The 16,743-nt window shown below is 44.4% G+C and overlaps 1 protein-coding gene across 6 annotated transcripts in view; it reads left to right on the forward strand.

Moving 5' to 3' along the window:
* Positions 1-16,743, forward strand: part of LOXL2 (lysyl oxidase like 2) — a 100,869-nt gene that overhangs the window by 64,995 nt on the left and 19,131 nt on the right. For all 6 annotated transcript variants that reach the window (XR_005593945.1, XM_039524040.1, XM_039524042.1 and 3 more), the window contains 2 exons: positions 3,836-4,058; positions 10,136-10,319. Coding sequence is in view for 5 of the 6 variants with exons in the window: in XM_039524040.1 (XP_039379974.1) it covers positions 3,836-4,058; positions 10,136-10,319 (407 nt within the window). In the remaining variant the exon portion in view is untranslated. The remainder of the gene's footprint in view (positions 1-3,835; positions 4,059-10,135; positions 10,320-16,743) is intronic.

Consider the following 16,743-nt stretch of genomic DNA (forward strand, 5'->3'; position numbering starts at 1 on the left):
CTGGGAAAGCAAGATCCCCATTAGGCAGAAGGCAACAGATCTGGCAGCTCCTCTGCCCTGCTGCACAAGGCTGGAGAAGTTTCAGAGTAGCAGCCGTGTTAGTCTGTATCCACAAAAAGAACAGGAGTACTTGTGGCACCTTAGAGACTAACAAATTTATTTGAGCATAAGCTTTCGTGGGCTACAGCTCACTTCATCAGATGCATAGAACGGAACATATAGTGAGGAGATATATATACATACAGAGAACGTGAAAAGGTGGGAGTTGCCCAACCAACTCTAAGAGGCTAATTAATTAAGATGAACTGTTGTCAGCAGGAGAAAAAAAAACTTCTGTAGTGATAATCAAGAGAGCCCATTTAAGACAGTTAGTTTGACAAGATACTTAACATGGGGGAAATAGATTCAATGTTGGTTGGGCAACTCCCACCTTTTCATGTTCTCTGTATGTGTATATATATCTCCTTACTATATGTTCCATTCCATGCATCCAATGAAGTGAGCTGTAGCACACGAAAGCTTATGCTCAAATAAATTTGTTAGTCTCTAAGGTGCCACAAGGCTGGAGAAAGGATACTTGCTAAGTTGTTCAGATGCCTGCCCCAGGGGGAAAGCTAGTCGGTGTGAAGATGCTGTCTTTCAGCACAGCCAGAAACCGATGTCTCAGGCCCACTGAATCAGAAGGGAGAGTATTTGATTTTTTTTCCCTGTTAATCCATCTGAGGACAGGATTAGCTCCCCCTAAATTCCCGATGATGCTCCATGCTTACCTACAGCAGGTGGCCAAAATCATTGGTTCAGTTCATTATACCATGGAGGAATTTTCCCCAGTGACTTTGGCTGGCTGTAGCCACTGGTTTATGCTCTTCTGTAATGAAAGCTGTTTACGTGGCCCCTGGCCCCTCACACCATTCCTACCAAAGCTGGGTTGCTCTTAGCTGAATCTTGAACCTTCCCTCAACACAAGAGCCCCATCATCAGTCTGTTTCCATTAAAGCTGATAGAGGGACAGTTCAATGGATGGTGAAGATCAGTTTTTAACAACCCATTAAAACACACTCGATTCTGTCTCTTAAACTCTCAGGACCTGAGTCTTTATTCATATCCCTTTTGGCTTTGGTAGAGTTACTCCTGATTTACGCCAGTGAGGTTTGGATAGGGTCCTTTCTGTATCATCAGTGCCAGATAGTCTTCAATAACCTGTTGGGTAGCCTAGGGAACTGTAAAGTAAACTGTAGTCTACAAGCTTTGAAAATCCAGAATCTGTCAAGGGAGGTGAGCTGACAAGAGGCCCAGGGCATTTCCTGGGTATTAATAACCAGTTTACCAAGGGCTATTAATGCCAGCCAGATGTAAATACCTCAAGAAATTCCTTGGGATGAGATCATTATTTGCTATAAGACGACAGCCCTTCATTTGCTATTATAAGGCAGACCCACGTCCCTTGCCTGCTTGCAAAATTCATGTAACTCTTTGCATGTGTGTGGCGGGTCAAGGGTTTCCAGTGTAAATGCTTATAATGCTTGTATTTTTCTAATGAACAAAAAAACTGAATCCCGAACAGCCAGCTGTCATGAGTATAAATGTCTCAATGTAGGGCCCGATTCTGATCTCCATTACACTGATGTAAATCTGGAGTAATGTCAGTGTTCACTGAAGTCAGTTTTATTCTTGATTTTACCCTGGTATGACTGACAACAGAATCTGGCCCCTTGTTTGTATTCCAAAGTGATCAATTATTAACTTCGAGGTCACTTCTGCTGGGATTTTCAGACACCTAAAGGAGTTAGGCACCCAACTCTCGCTGCCTTTCAATCCCAGGCTTCAGTGGAAAGTGGAACGGGATGTTCCTGTTAAGAAATGGCTGGTCCAAACCCATCAGCTGTTTCCTTATCTGCCTGCTGTGCGTGTTCGTTTCTAAACGGGATGTTGACTTTGTTACTTTTGTGCTGTAGCTGGTGACTCCCTTTTACGCTTGTGCCAGGGAGACTTAGCTGGGGGTGGAGATGGATGGTGGAATAGAGCTGTTCGAAAGATTGGTTTAATTTTTGTAATTTCAATGAAATTTCAAAGTTTTGCCATCACCCCTGCCTCTGAAAACAAAACAAAGCTTCAGGGATTTTGTCCTGGGTTTTATCAGTTTGACTTTTAAATTGTCTGTTGGTTTGGGGGGTAAATTCAGTGGTGGGGAAAGATTTTTATTTTTGGTTTGACAGCCTTGGAGGCCTTTATTCACAAGACTGACAAGTTTCCCCTGCACGGCTCCGTGATGATGGACTCCCGCTGGAAGGTTACAGCTCCATATCCAGGAGCCATTGCAGCCTAGATACCTCTGCTGAGACTGACAAGGACGGGCAATTAGAACCAACTGTTGAATGGTGGATTTTGTCCTTTTGAAAAGCTGCCCATTGGGAAACGGACTGAGATCCTATTTCACATGGCCCCTCTGAATGGTCATCAGATGGGGAACAACTTGCAGTCACTTCCAGTCTAGGCTGAATTGACACCAACAACCTAGCTAGCGGAAAAAGACTCTTTCTCTACCAGCTCCCTGAACTGTTCAGATGCCCTCCCCCCATTTTGGCTTTCCTTTATCAATGGTACAATTAATCAAAATCTTAGCTTCATTTCTTAGCATTTTGTCCACCTTAATTACACTCTCCTAGCTACCTTTCGGATCACTGTCACTCCTTTGCTACTCACGCCAGAATAGTGGCACATGTGGGCTCTTGTAAAGACACTTCAGGATTACAGTCGTGTTTTGGCTCCTTTGGATTTTGATTAACTTAATTTGCAGAATCTCTCCTCTGGTAGTGGTAGATGCCATCCGTCCCCTACCCTACCATTCCAGCTCAGATGCAGCCATAAGATAGCCTTGTGGTTTTGGTTGGAAGTTGAACAGGTTCCCCCCCCCGCCCCACGGGTTTATCTCTCCTCCACTCCCCAGTCACTGGAGTCATTCCCACTGAGTGATCCAGTTTGGGTGCAAGATGTGGAATCTCCTGCCAATCTCCTCTCAAGTAAACGTGTCACGAGGGGAGTCGCTCTGACTCTCGGAAGTTCTCCTCAGGCTCGAGGCTGTTAACACTGCAGCTCTGAGAAGCGTTGGAGAGCCCTCGCTTTATCCTCAGTTTGTCATTCTTCTCTCCCCCCCCCCCCCCCGCTAATTTGCTGGGATAACAGTTATGTCAAGGGCCACATTTTCACAGGGCCTGCAACAATGCACCAGCTTTATTTGCACTGCATCAATTCGCATATGCCAAAAAAAAAAAAAAAGTCCCTGCATTTTGTGCAAAGTGTCAGTTTATGCCTGTGCAGCATGTGGTGCAAGTAGAATTGCACAAGTGTGTCTGTGTCCCTTTGGGTGGCTAATCCAGAGAGAGGATAGTCTCCTGCTATTGCTCCTAGCTTATGGACTGTCCTTTCACTCAAGTGGCAGAGGTCTGAACTTCAGACCTGAGATCAGTCCTTGGTGACAAACTAAACAAAGGGTCATTACACAAGCAAATGGATCTGTGGCCAGTCAATCTTAACTTGATTAAATGAATTCTTTTTAAATGTAGTTAAACCAGTGCAACTTCTGAGTGTAGATAAAGCCTGTATCACCCTGCTCTCAGCTTCAGGAAGCAGATAAGATATGAGCAAGACAGGAAAATTTCTGTACTAATCCGTTTGCTAGAAATTTAGCAGTAGTCTTCAATTAATCCAGGGTTCTTCTAAAGTTCTAGCTGCAGTATTTGTCTCAACTTATTGTGGCAGGGAGTTCCACAGGCTGGCGGTGCACAGAATGGTTTTGAATGATTTCACTAGCTGTCTGATTTCCTTTTTCTTTCAGGATGTTTGCCAGCAAGAGGAAGCAAAATTATTGGGCTTACTCCATGGACTGCACTGGCAACGAAGCTCACATCTCCAGCTGCAAACTGGGCAACCATCTCAGCGTGGATGCAGAGAAGAATATCACCTGTGAAAACGGGATGCCTGCCGTGGTGAGCTGCATCCCTGGACGTGCCTTTGCTCCCAGCAGCAACAGTGGCTTCCGAAAAGCCTTCAGGCAGGAGGTAAGGAGACCGCTCCAGCCACCCCACTGGAAAGAGTTTTGATTTTATGGTTGTGTGTTTATACTGCATAAATACGATCAGCTATCGGAGATGTGGAGATTTCAAAAATCAAACTAATTTAATCCAGCTCCAAGAAGACAAATTATTCTAAATGAATGCAGTGTAGTTTACCATTAGAAACATTTTTATCCTAACACAAGACAGGCTCCAGTCCTGTAAAGACTCACCCATGGGCACAGCTTTATCTACTGAGTGGTCCATCCACTTAGTGGAGCTGTTCACTGTGAGTAAAGTTTAAGCATATGAGTAAATCTTTGCAGGATCAGGGCTGTACTGTGTTAGGACAAAAATGTTTGTGTGTGACTGACGGTAAATTACGCTGCATGCATTCAGAATAATTTGTGGTGGTGGTGGTAGAGCTGGATGAAATTAGTTTGTTTTGAAATGTCCATGAAAAATTTCATCAGTTTCAAATTTCAGCCAAAAATTAAAACAAAAAGGGGGGAGGGGAAGAGTTTTGACAACTGTGTCCTTGTTTTTCAACCAACTATAGCACTGATCAGGATGTTTTTGAATTCCTATGCAATTCTGACTAGGGGAAAAAAATAGTTTTTTGGGGGGAGATGTAGTTTTTTACCATTTCTAATAATAATTTATGTATTTATCACTTGCATTATAATAATGTTTTGAGGCCTCTCCCCACATCAGGACTGCATTGTGCTAGGCACTGTACGTACACATAATAAGAGAGAACCCTGCTTAGGGGAGCTTACAATTGAAAGCTCCAGTCAGTAAATTGTTCTGCATAAGTACTCCTCTATTGATTTCAGCCTGGCTCCGCATGGAGCTAGTTGCAGGATCAAAATAGACAAGACAGCCAAAGGGTGAGAGAAGACTGGGAACTGAGGCGCAGAGAGACAAAGGGTATGTCTACGTTGCAATAACTGTGTGTGATTGCAGCTTGTGTAGATATATCCAAGCTAGCTTTAATCTAGCTAGATCAGAACAGTGAAGCTATGGCAGCACAGGCTCCAGTGCAGGCTGTATAAGCCCACCTAGAATCCTGGGTAATTTGAACCACTCGCCCACACTGCTAGCTTGTTATGCCTACACAAGTTGCAATCAAACCCCGGGATTGCAGTGCAGCTGTGCCTAAGCCATTTCCCTGATGGCGTCAGTGGCAGATGTAGAAATGGAACCCAAACCCGCTGAGTCCCACTCCCAATGCCTTAAAAACAAAACCACCTGCCTTGCGGTTCTTAATTCCCTTCCCCTCCACCAGCAGAGTTCTCTCGACAACGAGCGTCCCAGCACATAGATTGCGTTGGGCGTCCATCCTCCAACCTCCCTGCTGTTCTAACTCGGGATGCTTGGCTCAAGATGTTGTGGGATTCATTTAGCGCCGAAGTTGGCAAGGCAATAAGCAAGTAGGAAGAAAATACATATGTCACAGCGTTGTTTTGAGTTGTTCTGTTGAAGCCAGTTGAACAATTGCCTGGCTGCTGTGGGGCTTGCTGGTTCGCAGTTACTTAGACTCTGCTGGTTAGTCTCTCACTATAGATATTGTAGATACAAAATAACCAAGATATTGGATTATCTTCTACTGACAAATACCGTTAAGTGACAGAAGATCCTAGCACGAGGGCTTGTTTGGATTTTAAGGGGATTTAGTTCTGGGGAAACGTGTCAAACTGACCCCACCCACGGAGAATAAGACTTGTGATTTACACCCACTCCCACCCCGGACAGGCTCAGCACAGGTAGCATGATGCCCTACCAACCTGTCTCACCCGGAGCCAGGAGAGTGGGCCCTGGGGACAGAACTCCAGTCACTCTTTTTGGCCTCTCTGCTGAGGCTGCTTACAAGTAGGACAGCGAGTACAGTGGTGGGTTTGGTGAGGTGGACACCAGGACAAAGACAAAACTTGCTTCACAAAGGTCACCAAAGAGTCATGAGGTGGGAAAGGCATTTGGTCACTACTAAGCTGTGATAGATTCAAGCTAGTGACTCGAGTCTGGGTTTTCTACATAAATCACCGTGGCCTAGTCAATAGGTCACTAAAATGGGTGTCAGGAGACATGGATTCAGTTCCCATCCCTGCCACTGACTTACTGTAAGCTTTGGCAGGTTACTTCCCCTCTCTGTGCTTCTGTTCCCCTCCCACCCTTCATCCATCTTGTCTGCTTAGCTCATATGGTCTGTAAAGAAGGGAATGTCTCTTACTATGTGTCTGTTCAGGGCCTGCAACAACAGGGCCTTGATCTTGGTTGGGCCATTGACATGCCTGAAGTTATTCACGCGTGTGGTCAAGTGTTCACAGGATCTGGGCCTCAGAGATGAAAGGCTGTGTAAACCATGACTACTCTTCTGAGCCATTCAAATCGCCAATTATTTCTTTAAGCATTCGTGCAGGCTCTGGGTGTCCTTCAGCTGAGCCCAGCCTCGAGGACTGTATGCACCTCCAATTATAAACACTGGAGGTTCTCAGGCCTCACTCAAATCACATACTGTTGACTTATTTATGGCCAGCTCTCCCAAGCGGTAGCACATTCTCCAGCTGCAACCCCAGCCGCTTCTCTCTCTACTTGGAAGGTAATGGGCAGAGCTGGAAAAGGTTTTAATCCTCCCAGTGCTGAGTTTAAAAATAAAACTTTAAAGCTATCCTGGTCTGGATTTGAACCAGCAACCCAGCCATAAAAGACTCAATATCCCATTCCCAGTCTCATTCTGTCTCCTGCATCACTAGCTCATAGGGTGAATTGAAAAATGGGATGTTGTTTTCATGAAAGTGTCCTCCCTTTTTTTAAATCAAAGTTTAAAAAAAGGTCAAAAAACTAACCAAGGTACTTTCTGTGCCCCCTATTACCCTGGTATGTGAGCGCCTCATGATCTCTAATGTATTCAGCGTCACAACCAACCAACTTGGTTTTCATTTAGAGTTCAGTGAAAAGTGTCATCAGAACTGTGAAAATGGTTCTGACTGGGTGCCATCACCACAGTATCTGTGCACCTCAATCATGAACAGTTCTTTTCAGAACTCCCCTGTGAGTAGGGAAGTATTATTATTAATTCTCATTTTGCAGATGGGGAAACCGAGGCACAGAGCTGCCGTGGCTTACCCAAGATCACATAGGGAGTCTGTGGCAGAGCCAGGAATAATACCCAGATCTCCTGACTCCCAGTCTAGTGTCTTAACCACAAGACCATTCTTCTCTTTCCTTGGCATTTAACTGTATATGGTAATTCTTCAGTGATATAAGTTCTATGTAATCATGGCTATGGTGTGATGTCCGTATGCTGACGTGCAGTTACAGTTTCAAAGCCAAAGGTATTTGACTGACATTGTGCTGTCTTGGGCAGCTTTTACTGGCTTTTATTTAACCCTGGTTCAGGATTGCAGATATGTCTTTTGCACTGCATGCTATAATTATATTGGGTGTTATCTTCTGTTGAGTTAAATATTTCTGTGCCCTTAAACCTCAGCAACTGGTTACTGAGACACCCACCAGACAGTGATGGAATGCCTCTTGGGCTACTGTATGGAACAGATGGTCTGTTTTCATGAAATTGCAGGGACTCAAAGCAAATGTATTCTTGGGGAATTGTGATCTTTTTTTCCTTCTGTAAGTGTGAGGCAGGTGAGCTACTGTGGGTTTCTATATTATCATATACTTTTAAAATACAGTTCTTCAACTGGGAAATCTCAAAGCACTTTGGAGACCTAATCAATCGAGCCTCACAACATCCCTGTGAAGTGCTATAGGTAGAGTGTTATAATCTTTTTCTGAACACGAGATTCTTGTGTTAATCATAGTCTGTTTTAAACAGGCAGCATTTAGAGAAACAATTACATCTACAGACAAACAGGCTTCTACTTAGCTTGAGCTCCAGCTTTCTCACCTGATTTTCACCTGTTTGGAACAGTGGAGACCTCTAGTGACTGAATAACATGCAGCAAGTAAACATATAATTACAACTATCTCAAAAGGCACCTTCAGCATTCTTGTGTGGGATTAAAAGAATAAATTATTCTCTTCAGTCAAGATCCTGGGGCAAAATTCCCATCGGCCTCAGTGAGGGCAGGATCAGAGCTCATAAGGATTGAAGGCTAGACCCAGCATAGTTTTAAGGTATAATCAGCTGGGATCAGTGTTCTGGGACAGCATGTTACCATGCAACTTGTAAAAAGGCTGCATTTATTCCACTATTAATAGTTACTTAATCTGTAGCTTTTTGGAAGGGACAATTTCCTCAGCCTTATGGGAAAGCATGGACACGGTGTACTTGGATGATGCAATGGTATTTGGTTTGTTTATCATATTTTTTACAGATCTTATGAAAGCTGATGTTCACGCTGGGATTTGGGGCCCCATGTTCTTATCCAAATAGGATCACCAGACCAAATCCTCCTCTGGTGTAAATTGCTGAAGCTCCATTGACTTCAGTGAAGCAGCACCAGTTTATTGTCTCTGAGTATATTTGAGGAATGTGTTTTTCATTTCACTCTGACTCTCCTTGTGTCTGTCTGCAGCACGCAGGCCAAATCCTGCCTTGACTGGCACAGGATGGGCTGCTCCCGGTGCATCCACTGCCACAGGAATCCTGGCTGCCAGGCCAGGATTCCACAGGCAGGCCTATTCACTGTCTGGTTGACATTCTTTGCCGTCCTTCTGGGGAAGGCAGCCAACCCTCCAGGATTGTGCTGGAGCCCCAGAACAAAGATGAATCTTCAGTTAAAGATGATGTCGGGATGAAACTTCCAGGAATACATCCAAACCAAAATTGGCAACCCTACTTCTGGGCAACTGCAACGTGCTCATGCACACGCTGCTGTGGCTAACCAGCATGCTAGCTGGCTGGGGGAATAGATACTGGTCCCAAGCCTCCGACTGCACCCTCTTGGGGACGTGGTGTCAGGGTTGGTTTGTGAGCCACCAGGCCTGTTCCTGTATGTTATAACAGCATCCTGTCTCCCAACTGTTTGTGCCTAGGGTGGTTTGTGCCTATGCCCTCTTTGCTCCCAAACCCATGCACCAGAACAGCAGAGAATAAGATTGTAGCACATATTCCACCCTATTGTATTCCCCATCCCTATGCATGAACTAGGAAGAGGAGAACCACACGTGTGCATCGTGAACCTTAGCCATTTCTTGGAAGCAGTGCTTTCCTGAGGCATGAAAATATACACTTAAGGGGACTTCTCTCCTCCCCCCTCCTTCCACCATCTCCCTCTTGGAGTAAGTGTAACCACACAGGGTCTCCTTATGCCTGGCAGTCCTGGGCAGCTGCCTGCTGTAGACTGCCCATCTGGAATGGTATCTTTTTTAGAGGAACTGTAGTGGGAGTCCAGAGAGAAGTCCTGTTTTTCATAGATTCTAGGACTGGAAGGGACCTTGAGAGGTCATCGAGTCCAGTCCCCTGCCTTCATGGCAGGACCAAATACTGTCTAGACCATCCCTGATAAACATTTATCTAACCTACTCTTAAATATCTCCAGAGATGGAGATTCCACAACCTCCCTAAGCAATTCATTCCAGTGTTTAACCACTCTGACAGGAACTTTTTCCTAATGTCCAACCTAAACCTCCCTTGCTGCAGTTTAAGCCCATTGCTTCTTGTTCTATCCTTAGAGGCTAAGATGAACGTTTTCTCCCTCCTCCTTATGACACCCTTTTAGATACCTGAAAACTGCTATCATGTCCCCTCTCAGTCTTCTCTTTTCCAAACTAAACAAACCCAATTCATTAATCCTTCCTTCATAGGTCAAGACCTTTAATCATTCTTGTTGCTCCTGTTGCAGTGGTTCTGTTATTAGGGGCTCATTAGGCTAGTGCTCCATAGTTTCAGAAGTGACCAGTGATTTCGTGTGCCTCAGCTTTTGTGTATATTATATGAAAATCAATTCCCATTAAGGTTCTCATGCTGGTCGCTTCTGGAAATCTGGGCCCAGGCGGTCAAATTTATTAGCAAGTTGCTAAGCAGCATGGCTATACCAAGGCCAAAAGTTTGAATTGTAAATAATTGCTACTTTTGCATTCATAAAGAGTGACGTTGCACCTGGGTTTTTGTATTACAGCAGCCATTGGTCAGGCTGAAAGGCGGGGCCAAGATTGGAGAAGGCAGAGTGGAAGTGCTGAAGAATGGGGAATGGGGAACTGTTTGCGACGACCAATGGAACCTGATTTCGGCCAGTGTGGTCTGCCGAGAGCTGGGTTTCGGGAGCGCCCAGGAGGCTATAACAGGCGCAAGGCTTGGGCAAGGTAATGAGAACGTAATGGGCCATCAGCTCTGACTGCCTTCAGAGAACTCCCAAGGGATGTGAAATTAGATGAACAGGAAAGAGAAATTCAGCTGTCTTCTGAACTTCAGTAATGTTATGGGCCAGATCCTGAGACCCACAATTCCCATTGAAATCATTAGTATGGGGTCGTTGGAAGTCACTGAGTTGCAGGAAGAGCTGGTCGGAAACTGGGATTTTCATTCTGCAGGAAATAATAATAAAAAAAATTCCTTCTGAACCAGAACAGAAAGCGGAAATTTCCCACAGAATGAAAATTCACTTAAAAAATGATTTGGTCAAATAATTGTATTTTGATAAGGTAGAAACATTTCCTTTTGACCTTTTGAATGTTGAATATATTTGTCATAGCTACATATATCAAATTATTTAATACAATATAAATTGTTTGTTACAGTTATATAATATGTATTATAGTTAAGATGTTAATATAATAGCCAAAAGGAAATTTTCTTACTGAAATTAAATGAGAAAAATCAGAATCAGCACATTCCTGTAAAATGTTTTGATTTTGACAAAACTGACTTTTTGACAGAAAACCATTCCATTACAAAGCTCTTGTTCCAAGTGCTCAGCAGTCGAGTTGGTTGAATTGGGGAGCAGAATTGCAACGTCTTTCACTTCATTTTTTTCCCGTTTCATTTCAATAGTAGGTGACATTTTGACTCTTAAAAGTCCTGTTTCAGAAATGTCAGGCAGCATCATTCAGAGTGTTTTTCGGTTTGCCCAAGTGTGTGGAACAAAACGATTGGAGACAGACCTTTTGTTGGCTTCATAGATCATAAATATTTAGAGATCTGCACAAACATCAAATCCACCCTTACTAGCACAAGTTTGTTCTCTGAGGCCCTATCCACACAGCTTTTTGAAATAACAATTGCTACAACTGTATTCAAACATGAGTGTGTTCTTTTCTTGCCTTCTCTGTCTCCTTTCCTTATCTGTTTCCTACTATCTTTAAAAAGACATAGGCACCGGAAGCAATCGAAGTTTGATAAGGCTTGCATGTGGGAGAGGTCAGTAGTGATGTACTTTTATATCAGGTTGTGTGAGAAATAAGCCAAATTGATCTCTATGGCCATGACTATTTGCATAGATTTAAATGCAAGAAGGAATCACTATGATCAACTCATCTGACCTCCTGCATCAAGCAGGCCAGGGGATATGGCTCAATAACTTCCTTCACTGGAGGAAAATTATTCTTCCCTGCTATTTAAGTGAGACTGTTGAGCCCAATAACTTGTGGTTGAACTAGACAGAGCACATCATTTAGAAAGAGACCCAGTCTTCATTTAACGACTTCTAGTGAGGATGGATTTACCCGTTCCCTTGGACAGCTGTTGCAGCTGTTACTTACTCTGGTTGTTAAGAATTAAAGAATGAAAAATCTCTCTCAGAAACTCACTAGGGTAAATATCCTGGTGCCATTCACTACTAAAGCTTGGCTCCAGCTGCAAAATATGGGTCTGGATCCTGGCTTCAAACACCGTAAAACTCCGATCTGGAGTATTGGTTCAGCCTGTTGTAACCAGACATGCCAAACCCATGGGGAAAAAATGCAGAAATTGGGCTTGTTTTTGGCTTAATTGGCTTGTGAGTTGCTTGTTGGCTAGTTTTGGCTTGTAGCTTGTTGCTTGTTTGGCTTGTAGCTTGTTGCATGTTGTACCTTGTTGCTTCTTCTTTTTGATCGACTCCCAGCAAGCAGGGGCAAGGGGTAAGGGGCGGGGGGGAGTGAGGGGTGCACAGCAGGCCCATCACAGTTCCAGACGGCACGCTGGGGAGATCTAGTCACACAGAGTGTTAGGATTCTAAGGGAGTGGCTTGTTTTGGCCTTGTTTTGAAATGAGATTAGCTTGATTTTTGGCTTATTGTGGAAGTTGGGGTGCTTATTTACCGCATGAAAGTTGGCAACTGTGGTTGTAGCTATAGGGGCTATTTGTACAGTCTGGAACCAGATCAGGGTTTCAATTTCCTGCATGTGGGGATGATTGAGATCCCAGGCTTTAGTTACCTCAAAATCCAGACAACCATCTCCCAGGCCTGCCTTTATATTCCCTAGGCCTTGCTCTCATACGGCTAGCGTCAAATCTAAAGAAATCTACCACCAAACAAAAGTCGCACTGTAAAACCAAATGAATAATTGAAACTCCTCCAGACTTTTGGTTTGGTGACAGAAAGGGAAAATGAATTACACACATATGAGAAATAGCCAGAATGTGAAAAGCTTTAAATGTGCCCTTACTGAACAAATTGCCAAGGAGCCAGGTGGTAGGATGCAGAGTGCTGCTGATGTGGATTTGACTGTGGGTATAAGGAAGCATTATGTTCATGCATAAAATGTTACTTCAACATGGTAGGGGAGAGTGTCCTGCTCTGTCATGCTACACGCCCAGAACCTGGAAACTCTTAGCAGTGGCTGTTCATTCCCAGTGAAATTCTTTCCTTTTATTTTAAACACTGAGCACACTGAGTCCCCAAGCTCAACTTCTCTTGGCCAAAATTTCTCTCTAGGATCAATAAATCTTGATAAGTGTCCTCTCCAGAAAGTCATCTCTGCTTATTGCAGTAGGATAAGAGACTGATGTGACCGCATTTCATATGGTGTAACGGGTGATAGCTCTTAATCCCATACGCCACACAGAGTGAAGTGAAGCCACAGCAGCATGGGCTGTACAAACCCATCTGGAATCCTGGCTCTTTACTTGGGCGACTGGCCCAGGCTGCAATTGCTTCACTGCTATTGTTATTCCAGCGAGCGAGATCACAGCTCACTCAGGTACGTCTACATGTGCTGCCGTCACACCTCTGATTGCCATGTAGAGATGCCCTGTGATAGACGGGAGGTCAGACTAGATGAGCTGGTGGTGCCTTCTGGCCTTAAATTCAATGAATTTTCAACCTCACTAAACAAGCCAAACAAAGGGTGGCTATCCCCATTTTACAGATGGGAACTGAGAGGCCGATTAAATTACTCTCCTAGGGAGTCTGTTGAAGAGCTGGGAATAGAACCCAGATCACCCGAGTCTCAGGCCATTGCCTTAATTACATGTCATCAAACCCTGCTAACTCTGAGCGCTCCCTGTCCCCAAAAGCCTAGGAGAAAACATGCATCCATAGTACCCAGAAAAGTATGGTATAGTAGAATGGTATATAGGAGTCCAATCGTGTACCACTTGCTCACACAAGTAGTTCCATCAAACTTAATGGGACCGCTTACGTGAGTCAGATTTATAGGATCACCTCCTGTGCAGCTATACGAAGTCACTCCTTTGCCCAGAAAAAATATAGCCCTGTTTTTCCTTTATCAGTAACTTTCAGAACAGACTGTCCTGCAACATGGAAACATTCCAGTGCCAAGGGGTGGGGGGTCGGTCTTTGACATGCAGAGTCAGCAAAGAGACTTAACAGAGAAGGAAAAATTTGCTGGGGTGAGGTGAATCCAAGAGCCAGGTCCCTGCTCCTTTTCCCTGCTTCTTTTCTCTTTTTGTGTGTGTGCGCGCATTTTTAGATTTTCTTGGGGGAATGAAACTTAGGACCCAATCAATCCGACAATCCTGGGCAAGATCTAAACCATCCAGGTTCCCTGATATCTGTGACAGAGGGCAGAATTGTTACATCAGTGGCACCCTCCCCAGATGTAGAGCACAAGGATTTTAATATGAGAGAGAAACCAGAACAGACACATTCTTTTTGGCTTCCATTGTCAGTCTCCTTTTTTTAATTTGTAAAGCCTTCCATTGGCTTCTGCAGAAGCTGGGGCTGGGCTATTGGCTTCAGTGAGAGCTGTAGGCAAGCTAGGAATGTAGGGTCATAGAATTTTAGGAGCTCAAGATAAAAATGCCTTTTGGATTATCTAGCCTGTATGGTGGCCTAGCTTCACGCAGTCTAGCTGATACAACATTAAGTGCATTCCCTTCCCTGGACCTCATACTAACTACACCCATTGAGAAGGGTTCGGAAGTGCAGCACACACTCATGTTGTCCTTATACCATCTGACGTATATGAAACGTTTCGTTCCAATAAAAATATTACAAGCAGGGGGAGGGAAGGCTTGCAATTTCCGTTATAATTAGGATCTTACTGGAGAGCTCTGTTTTCTGTGTGTTCCGCTCAGTACATGTGTTAATTCCAGAGTCCCACCTGGAGGCATTGCAACATGCACCGAAAAAGGGTTTTTCTGTTGGACAAATCCACCCTACCCCCATGTCTTCCAATCTACAGTGTTGGTCAAAGGCTTCTGAAACCTTGGGGACATGGAAGTTGGCTTGAGTGGGGAGCAATGTGTGGTGGGTAAAATTCAGTCAAATGGGGGATCCTACTGAGAGCGGTGTGAAATATTTGCATTACACTCCAGTCCGAAACTCCCCACAGACTCCAGAATGGGTGCAACTGTTGGCGAGATCAAACTGTAATTTCTTGAGCTATTTCACAGAGGGCAGAACACTTATGTCAATTTCACCTTCTGCAGATGTAGATTACAAGGATTTTAATGTGATAAAGTAGTAAAAACCGGCACAAACACATTCCCCCTTTGCCTCCATCATTGTTTTCCCTTTTTTAAAAAATATAATCCTATGCCCTCTTGAAACAGCAAAATATAGAGTTCTGAGTATCAGGGAAGAGAACTATCTGGATATCAAGTCAGGTGATTTAATTGGTCCTTTCCATCTTTCGTCCCTGTGATTGCTCTGAGGAGAAGAAAGGAGCAGTGAATAGAAACATGCTTCTGGATTCTGCTACTGAACCCCTTTTTACTGGTCTCTGCTGTGACTCAGCAGAAGTCTGAACAGGTGGCAAGTCCTCCAGATGGATCGTTGAACCACAGCGATTTATGCACGTCTGAGCCAAAGGTGTTCCCACCTCTACTTTCTGGCTAGCAGTTAAATTTAGTAGAAGGATGGGGGTAGGAGCTTTCCAAGAAAGAGTCCTCACCGCTGCTGGTAAACTAGTTACCCACCTCTGCATTCCTTAGTCAGCCCTTTCCTTTGAGGGTCAGGTTAAAAGAAATAGCTATGGAGATGGGTAAACTTATTCTTTAATGAGGCCCAGACAAGGATGGCTTTGTGGTTAAGGCATTGGACTGTGAGTCAGGAGATCTGTAGTTCCCAGCTTCCTGCCACAGACTCCCTGGGTGACCTTGGGCAAGTCCTTTAATTGCGCTGTTTCTCAATTCTCCAGCTGTAAGATGAGGATGATGGTAATGCCTTTGTCTGGTCCTTAAAGATTACACATTCTTCAGGGCAGGGACTTTTTCTTACTGGTTATACGTGGAGCTTAATGAGGCCCTGATTTGAGTTGGGTCCTACTGTAATAAAACCAGCAACAGGAAATAAGAAATCAACTGTGGCGGTCGATAGTGGTGACACAAGCATTGCCGTTCTCCCCCTAGTTTGCCCACTTGCTATTACATGCTCACAGGACAGCTTCAGTTTTTCCAAGGTGATGGTTACAAATGGACCAGCCTGGTGCCTATTGCTGTGTGCTCTATGTATATTAAAAGACAGGGATGACTTTGGAGTGCTTGCCATTTCTGACATCTGCTCCTCTGAACATCCACCTCAAAGGATAAGGGCTGAGTAAAGAGGTGGGGGAAGGTAACAGTGGGTGGACTCCTTCCTCTTCCTTGGAAACCTCACCTGTGGGTAATGCCTTCCCCCACCAGCGCCCTCCAGTTAAAGCTGACTACTAGCCAGCAAAGAGCGGCTGGAACACCTTTGGGTCAGATGTGCGTAGCCGTCTGTGGACTACACTGAAATGATTCATCTGAAGAACATGCCACCTGCCAGTTGTTTGGCTTCTGCTGAGTTGAGAGAGAGAGAGGGAGGATGACTCCATAGCAAAGTTCAGAAGCATTTGTCTTTTCACTCTTTTCTCATAGACAATCACAGCAATTAGAGATCTGTCAGAGACCAAGATGAGACCTAATATATCTGCTAGTACGGGGTTCTGATACCTGTTGGCGGTCACTATCAGACAGAGGCTACTGAACTGCATGGATCTCAGGTCTGATCCAGTACGGTGAGTCCTAGGAGATGGAAAAGACCTACTGGATTATCTGATGCCATCCACCAAGAGCAGGGGAAAGCCTCTGTCCCTCACCAGCTGTTGAACCCAGGTCCGGGATATGAGAGTAACCAAAATGTAACCACTAGGGAGTATTGTGTGTTCATGCTTTTCCGCTGTCTCTTGCTGAAGAATGATGTGGCATTACTTGGGTGCAAGATGCAGCTCTGTGCAGTCATTTGTCATGCTAGGAACCACACTGTTTCAAGTGTCATTGGATCAACTATTGATTACCCGTGGGTATTTTAGTATTCTCTGCAGGTCAGGTAGAAGAGAAATTTGAACATATGTCTATCCCCAGGCCTAGACAATATGGTGACTC

Source organism: Mauremys reevesii, linkage group 2, assembly GCF_016161935.1.
Source record: "Mauremys reevesii isolate NIE-2019 linkage group 2, ASM1616193v1, whole genome shotgun sequence".
Lineage (NCBI taxonomy): Eukaryota > Metazoa > Chordata > Testudines > Geoemydidae > Mauremys > Mauremys reevesii.